Here is an 8,655-nt window from a genome sequence, read left to right as displayed (position 1 = left end):
GCAGGAAGTCTGTAGTTATTTCCATCTCTGCTGTTCATGAGTGTTAGCTCATAGTGTAGTATTGCTTCTCATTAACACTCATTTCCTGTCTTTGCAACAGAGACTCCGTTGTTGAAATATTGTTTGAACAGGATAATGAAGAGACATCTGTTGCCACTTTGATCTTAGATTCACTCGTTCAGGTATCTTTATATTAGAAACAATTTATTGAATGCCTCCAGCCTTAGAGAACCTGCAGTTATAAATGACTCTGTATAGAGTAACACCCTCTGACTCCAGGTTGTGATTGGTTGAAAAGGTTTAGCACAGCATGACTCCTAGGGTTCTGGCACATGATGAATTTCTGTGGGGTAGTAAATCACCATGTGTCATCCACTCTGTGATTGTTTTCTTACTCGTTGGTAAACTGCAATGTGTCTAGGACAGTTTTCTAAGAAACGCAGTGCTCACCCCTCAGCAAAAGTAATAAACTAGCTTGTGTTTATTTGGGGGTGGGGCTCTACATACCTAATGATGAAGGAGTAGCTAATACTTGGTGTTGTAGGAATTACGCTGCTTAAACTCAGATGACACAGGTATTCTGTTTCTTCTTTTTTCAAGGTGTTTTCCTCAGAGTTAGACTTTGAGTCCTGCAGAGTGCTGGTTTACCTAAGATAGAGTAAAATTTGGAAATCTCTATTACAGGCAGTATATTAGATATATTATGGAAAATGTTCTTGGCATATACAAATGTTTCATTTTTTATTATATTTAGGAAAAAAAAGCATTAGAAAACCACTATAAATGGAAATTTTAATTATGTGGTGGTATATGTATGTTAATTAAAGTTGACTTGCTGTAGTTATTGATGCCATTTAAATTAGTCTGCTGAGACATAATTTATTGGAGAGCCATAGGCTTGGATGACATGACAAGCATTTCAATCAGAATTCCTTATGAAAACAAATGGTTTAGCAAGATCTGTGCCTGGACCCCTCACCTCTGAACCTCTAGGCATTTGCCTGGCATCACTCTTAGGCCAGAGGAAAGACAAATGTTAACTTTACAAGTGCTAAGTAGTGTCCAGTTACTTCTGCTGGACAAGAGGACCACAGCAGTCTGGATTTTTTTTTTTTGTCCTCAAAGAGATAGCACAGATCTGCTTTTGAGGAGCAGAACTGACAAAGCTTGGTTTTCTCTGATGCCTAAGGCAAGCTCCAGGAGAAACCTTTTATGCCACTGTGACTTTTGCAGCACCGTTCTCCCACATGGAGCTAAAAAGAGTCAATCTTTTATGTACGAGTTTTCCCTGTCTGAGAGCACTGCTTGAGGCTTCACCTCTCTCTGGCATATCTCCTCCCAGAACTCATGGGAATTACTGTCACTAATACCTCTGTCCTCTGTTGTCTTGGCCTGTCTCAGCTGAAGGCCTTTACAGCGAGCTTGTGTAAGCCTTAACTGGGCAGTTCCTTAAGCCTGATTTTCTTGGGAAGTCTAGGGAAGAAAATGTTGGTTGTGTTTCGGCTAAATATGAGAAAACAGCAACTGAAGTGCGTAGAAAGACCGACTGAATTTCTAACAGACCTTTGAATGTTTGTTCATGCAACCTCAGTTAAAGTGTTTTGGTGTTTTTTTTATTCCTGTTTGCATTAGTGTCCCATAGACACCAGGAAGCAGTTGGCAGAGAACTTGGTAGTTATTGGTGGCACCGCTATGTTGCCAGGATTTCTTCACAGGCTCATGGCTGAAATCAGATACCTGGTACAGAAACCGAAATACAAAGAAGCGCTTGCTACTAAAACCTTCAGAATTCACACTCCACCTGCCAAACCCAACTGTGTGGCCTGGCTGGGAGGTAAGAATGAAAACAGCTGTTAAGCAAAGGTACAAAGTGGAAAAATAAACCTTCCAGGTGGGATTTGTAATGAATAAATAGCAGTAAAACTTAGGTGAACTATTGAAATCAAGCTGCATTGGAGCTCTGTGGAATTGTTATGCCCTCCGGGAAGAAATCTTGCAGAGTAAACCTCCCTCAGGGACATTTCGGGGGCAGAATGGCAGTGCAGGTTGTAGGAGCTTGAAACAAGTGACTTGAAATTTGAAACTGTGTGGCAGATGGTGTTGACTCAAGTGCAGTACAGAGCTACCACCATGTGGTGGCACCAGGAAAGCGATTAGGCAGAGCAGAGACCTGCTGCGAGTAGGGAGATCTGCTTATTGAAAAAACAAGCTTAATTACTGACTGAGGAGCCGTGAGCTATGGAGAGGCTGGAGGCTGCTAACTCCCTGTGCTGGTCCCAAGTGCCAGTACCAAATAGATAAACTCTGTGATGGATTTTGGATGATGTACTGGCAAGATAGCGAAAAAGAAGGGCTTGCCGTTTTTAGCAGCTTTTCAGAAAGGGTCTCAGGTTGATAAGAAGAATTCCTGCTTTTCTAAGCTTTCAGTAGATAAGCTAAGCCCACCTGCTATGTATGAGGAACTAACTTTAACTGCAAGGGTAGATTTTATTTCCATATGCTTTGAAATGTAAACGTTTATCAAATTTTAGTTTTAAAACCTTTTGAGTCTACTTTTAGAATTAGCAAACAAGAATGATTTATATGCATCAAGTTCTCTGATACTTTTCTTCGCTGGCAGTGCTAGTCAGCTGCTGTGGTCTGAATTTTCTCACAGCTTGCATAAACTTCTTAGGGGTATTGTGTGACACCCTTTCTGGGGAGAGGAAATTTCCTTAAAGACAACATGGTTTGTTTGAAGTGTTTAAAATCAAAACTTCTAGGAAACTTTGTCATAAGAAGCAGGTCAGCTAGGCCAGTTTTGTTCTCAGCAGAGACTAGATGATTCTTTGCTTTCAGTTACTTTCAAGGGATGTAAATGGAAGCAATTTGAGACTGTCCGGGCTACTGAAAGGAAAGCGGTTAGATCCTCTCATTCCTTTAATTTCTGTGACAAAGCTGAAAAAGAATAGTGGAGATTCTTGATAGGAAGAAGTAGAAAAAGAAATTCAGTACACCAAATTAATGCAACTTCCCCCCTCCCCCCAATAATGTAGGAGCCATTTTTGGAGCACTTCAGGACATACTTGGGAGCCGATCTGTGTCCAAAGAATATTACAGCCAGACAGGCCGCATACCTGACTGGTGCTGTCTTAATAATCCTCCACTGGAAATGATGTTTGACATTGGAAAAGCACCCCCACCATTGATGAAGAGGGCTTTTTCTACCGAGAAATAAGCACCTAAATGCTACAGAAGGATTCTCCTCATCTATTTCAAGTAGATATATATGCATTGTTTTTTTTTTTTAATTAAATAATTTGTGTGTCACACTATTAAATATGAATGTGGATCATATAATAACAATGTGGATGTTTTGGAGGGTATGGTGGTAGGTACTAACACTATGTAATACCACGTCCGGTTATAGTTTAAAAACTTAACTCTGGCAACTGTTATGCTATTTTGTCCTTTTCTGAAGAAATTCTGTACCATCATCAGTTGTAGCCTACTGAGTTGTTTGTTATTTATCTGTACAGTAAATGACATTGTTGAGAGAATTCGTTTTAAGATTCTTTGATTTTAAATATGCTTAGAAGAATGAAGGGCAGTCTACTATGGGAAACACCTATGGAAACTTTTTGGCCAAATTCTGTATTAAAGTATTCCAGCCTTGAATCATGTGTGAGGAGATGGTTTGGGGCTCTTTATCAAAGGTGCTGGAGCAGTATTTCCTCTGCACACAGCCCTGTTTTGAGAGTTTTAACAGAGAACTGTTCTGCCTGTAATTCTCACATAGTGCTGAGCTAACAACTGTCCCAGTATCTTCCCTCCAAGAAAGAATTCAACCATGTAAGGATTATAAATAGATGTGTGAGGAAATGTCAAGTTCAGAAGTCACGTAGAATCATAGAACCATAGAACTATAGAATGGTTTGGGTTGGAAGGGACTTTTAAAGGTCATCTTGTCCAACTGCCCTGCCATGAGCAGGGACATCTTCAACTAGATCAGGTTGCTGAAAGCTTCATCCAGCCTGATCTGGAATGTTTCCAGGGATGGGGCATCTACCACCTCGCTGGGCAACCTGTGCCAGTGGTTCACCACCCTCACTGTGAAAAATTTCTTCCTGATACCAAATCTAAATCTGCCCTCTTTTAGTTTAAAACCGTTACCCCTTGTCCTACCGCTACAGGCCCTGCTATCTGTCCCCATCTTTCCTATGGGCCCCCTTTAAGTACTGGCAGGCTGCACTAAGGTCTCCTCGGAGCCTTCTCTCCTCCAGGCTGAACAACCCCAACTCTCTCAGCCTGTCCTCACATGAGAGGTGTTCCATCCCTCTGAGCATTTTTGTGGCCTCCTCTGGACCCTCTCCAACAGGTCCATGTCTCTCCTGTGCTGAGGGCTCCGGAGCTGGATGCAGCACTGCAGGGGGGGTCTCACCAGAGCAGAGCAGAGGGGCAGAATCACCTCCTTTGACCAGCTGCCTGTGCTGCTTTGGATGCACTTCTTTGCTCTCCTTCCCACCATCAGAAATACTATCCTTCATTGTCCTGCAGCAATATGTATTAAATGAAAATGCAATACAAAGTTCATTGCTTAAGGGAAAAAAAAGAAAGTACATTTGGATATTAACACTGTATTTAGGAATTGCTGGCTGGTTAATAGGCCCTCAGCAATGGTATAACTTTACATGTTGAAGGAGAAGGAGCACTTCTGTGGGAAAACAAACACCTACACTTGTATTCTGCTGCTAGTGCTGCTGGTTTGGGTTTATCATGATTGTCACTATGCTTCCATAACACTGCTGTGCATTAACTTGGCTCGCGGAACTGATGGGCGCTCCAGACAGTGCCACTGCAGCTCAGCAACATCATGTCTTGGGAGGGGGTTTTCCCTGGCATCAAATGCTGTTAAACTTGCTGCCAACGTGCCGAACTTGACTCGCTGGATAAATGGTGACCCTGCTGATTACTGAGGTTCAAATCCTATTCTTAGGAGTAATTATTTAACTCAAATTTGGGGATATACATACATATAAAAGTATTTGGGGGCAAGGGTGCTGGAGTCTTACTGCCCCAAACATGCTCTTTGTGGCTGATTTCCCTGTGCTGTCTGCTGACTACCTGCTGTGGTTCCTGATGCATGTTTCTTGAAGTTAGGCATATATTTAAAGAAACGGTCTTGTGGGGAAACTTAGCACAGGGGGCAGTGCACTATGGCATTTAAGTAAGCTTCTGCACAGCTTTGTCATTCTCTTTCATATATGTTTTACCTTAACATATGGTGTTAGTTGGCACATGGTAGGAGATACTCCTTTTGATCTTGATGGTTTCCAAATTAGAAAAAAAAGAAAACACAAAAACAGGAATCTCTGCTTAAAGAGTCTGTCATAGGCGAGCCTTTGCTGGTTGGTAACAGTGGTCTGATATTATTGACACGGATGATTTCTCTCCAGTGGTGCTGGCAAGTGTATTTTTAAATTGCCTTCTTCCTACTTCATATGAGCTGCGTGGCTGTTACACAGAAAGCATAGAAAAATAGATAGGCATAGCTGTGAGTTGTTAATGGTTGTTGTATAGTCCTGGGATGAGGGTGGTCTTTTAGAGATCATTTCTTGGTCCTCAAAGCACGATGGGGCCTGGCCAGCGCCTCTTTGCTCTGATGTGAGAGTCTCCAGTCCAAACCCTTTCTGGGTTTCCACATTGAACAGGTTGCAATTACCATGCACTAGAGTTTTTCTGCAGCAGCCCAAGGATGAGAACGGTATGCCATGACACACAAACATGTTCTTCAAAATGTGCTGTGTTGTGTTCCATCTGTCAGGCCTGGACTTGGAAAAATGGATTAAACACTCTACCTAGATACCTGTATCGCCACTGTGTCTGGTACTTGGCATTCTTTTACATCCTAGGGTTCTTCTCTTGCTTGCTTCTATAAGCCTACTATCCTTGAATGGTTTAATTTCCTTGGGGATGTTGACTCCCCAGCAGATTCCTCAAATACCAGCATTCCCCTTGTTTTCTTGAGTGTTCAGGGCCTTCACTCTTAACCACGCTTGTTCCCCCTTACCAACCTCTTTTTATCTCCCCTGCAGTGAGATGGAGGACTACGGGGTTGCGTGCAAGTCGAGAGCGTCCCCTCTAGCAGGGCCCCGCGATGTGGTGCGCTGCTCAGCTGCACTGCCCCGCCATAGCCTTTCTCCCAAGGCGTAAAACCTACAGGGCTGGGCAGGAGACTCGAGGATCCAGCTGCTTCTGGCAAGAAAACCTGTGGGTGAGGTCTGGTTCTCCTTACAGGGCCGAACAGGGGGTCTAACACTTGGTGCATGAGGTTGAGCCGTTGGGACGTTGGGAGCAGGCAAGGATTTGGGATATCAGTAGGTTTCTGAGTGACTTTGGAAAGTATGCATGATTGCAACAGGAATGCTTAATAAAGCAAAATGCATAAAACCGTGGTTTTTGGAGACCAGGCTGCTACACCCCTGTTCTTAACTTGTTCCCAATCTGTGATGTGATTACCAGCTTGCTACATAGACTATTTCATTGCAAGGCACAGAGAGCTATCCTTAGGCCTGGGTAAAGAACATTCAGACCCAAGTTCTGCTGCTCATTTTAATTTATAATTTGAATAATTGGGAGGCAGCTCCATGACCCAGATTGTGTCTTGCCTCAGTAAGAATTGAGCCAGAGCCTACCGAGGCTTGCTCCTGAGAGAAGAGTTTGCCATCAGCACGAGTCCCATGGAGCTGGGAGGGATTACTCGTGTCCATAAGTAGTTCTCTGTAGGAAGCATATGCAGGGGAGATTAAATGCCTGCGGAGCCTGTGTTCGTGGTGGTGCAATGATGTCATTTTCCTGAACTGCAGCAGACTGCAGCTGAAGAAATTCAGAATATTCTTAGCCCTTCCCTTTTCAAGGGTATTTCTGTACTGCTGTGTGCGTGTACCCTGGGACCTTTCACAAGCCCGGAGTGTTCTGCCACCTCGTCTTCATTCTGCCCACTCTAATCTTCTCCTGTGGGGTTTCTGCATCACTGAACAGCTTCAACGTCTGCTGTTTCACACTGCATGGCCAGAAATGCTAACTCCTATGTCACTAGCAGGTCTAAGCACAGAGTCCCATGACCCGTTAAGGACAGAAACTGATTCTTATTTCAGCGAAGGGGTGAGGAAAGACTATTACCTGCTTTTCAGAAAGACTAGCCCTGGAAAGCTCTTAGAGATCACGCCTCAAATGTGTTATCATGTAGAAAGGGATTTGGCTTTTTTTTTTTTTTTCCTTGGACTAAATGTTGCAGTTCTTCCCTCACTGGCATGGCAGGGATGCATGGATCCTTGCAGCAGACAAATTCACAATTAACTCAAGTTTTTTATCTGGAAGGACAGTGACAGACACAAACCCCTGCAGTAACTGGAGTTTTTTCCTCTGATGTTCCCAATTCTTGGACTGGATGCCATTCCTGGAGGCTGGTGTTAGCCAAGCAAACAGCTCCAGCCAAGACGAGTCCTGCTGACAGGAGGAATATTTTGGAATATTCACGAGCACGGCCTGTTGCAGTCTGCCCTGTGGCCGTGCTGCGTCTGCAGGAGCTGGTCTCTGGGGTAAGGGCCTTTTAAGTCTTTCCCCTCATCTCCCTTTTCATAGAATCACAGAATATCTTAAGTTGGAAGGGACCCATAAGGATCGCCATGTCCAACTCCCTGCTCCTCACAGGACTACCTAAAACTAAACCATATGACTAAGAGCATTGTCCAGATGCTCCTTGAACGCTGACAGGCTTGGGGCTGTGACCTCTTCCCTGGGGAGCCTGTTCCAGGGACCGCCCGCCCTCTCAGTGACGAACCTCTTCCTAATGGCCAACCTGAACTTCCTCTGATGCAGCTTCATTCCATTTCCATGTGTCCCGTCGCTGGTTACCAGAGGGAGGAGATCAGCACCTCGCCCTCTGCTGCCCGCTTTGAGGAAGTTGTAGACGGCGATGAAGTCACCCCTCAGCCTTCTCCAAGCTGAACAAGCCAAGTGACCTCAGATGCTCCTACGTCTTGCCCTCGAGACCTTTCACCATCTTGGTCACCCTCCTCAAGACACAGTCTATTTAGTTATATGTTCTGTAACTGAGGCACCCAAACCTGCAGACAGAACTCGAGGTGGGGCCGCACCGGCGCGGTGTCGAGTGGGACAGCCAGCTCCCTTGACCGGCTGGCCATGCTGTGCTTGGCGGGATGCACCCCAGGCCACGGCCAGCCCCTTGGGCTGCCAGGGCACACAGTTGACTCCTGTTCAACTTGCCATCAACCCAACCCCCCAGATCACTTTCCGTGGGGCTGCTCTCCAGCCTCTCGTCCCCCGGGTTGTACGTACAGCTGGGATTATGCCATCCCGGGGGAGACTCCAGCACTTGGCTCTTATTAAATTTTGCACAGTTGGTGATCGCCCACCTCTCAACTCCATCCAGACCTCTCTGTAAAGCCTCTCTACCCTTGAGGGAGCCCACAGCTCCCCCGAATTTATTAGTACATTTGGTTTGTCCATTGGTGTGGTTTATAAAACCTCCCTTTTTTTGCAGCAGTACAGCGTTTGTTACCGTCATTGCCAAAATTACCCCCGCTGCAGCTGCCCTGGGGCCGTTCGCGTGAGGAGTGCGGGGGGTGAATCCCCCTTAGAGTCGTGGGGGTG

The 8,655-nt window shown here is 45.0% G+C and overlaps 1 protein-coding gene across 1 annotated transcript in view; it reads left to right on the top strand.

Annotated features, from left to right (window-relative positions):
* ACTR10 (actin-related protein 10 homolog (S. cerevisiae)) overlaps positions 1-3,324 on the top strand; it is a 12,374-nt gene extending 9,050 nt beyond the window's left edge. The window contains exons 11-13 of the mRNA XM_010281822.1: positions 101-182; positions 1,633-1,834; positions 3,036-3,324. Coding sequence (XP_010280124.1) covers positions 101-182; positions 1,633-1,834; positions 3,036-3,217 — 466 coding nt within the window. The 3' untranslated portion in view covers positions 3,218-3,324. The remainder of the gene's footprint in view (positions 1-100; positions 183-1,632; positions 1,835-3,035) is intronic.
* The last annotated feature ends 5,331 nt before the right edge of the window (positions 3,325-8,655 follow it).

Source organism: Phaethon lepturus, unplaced genomic scaffold (assembly GCF_000687285.1).
Source record: "Phaethon lepturus isolate BGI_N335 unplaced genomic scaffold, ASM68728v1 scaffold6902, whole genome shotgun sequence".
In the NCBI taxonomy this organism is placed as follows: Eukaryota; Metazoa; Chordata; class Aves; order Phaethontiformes; family Phaethontidae; genus Phaethon; species Phaethon lepturus.
The sequence above is the reverse complement of the archived record's forward strand: the minus strand, read 5'-3'. Positions and strand labels throughout refer to the sequence as shown.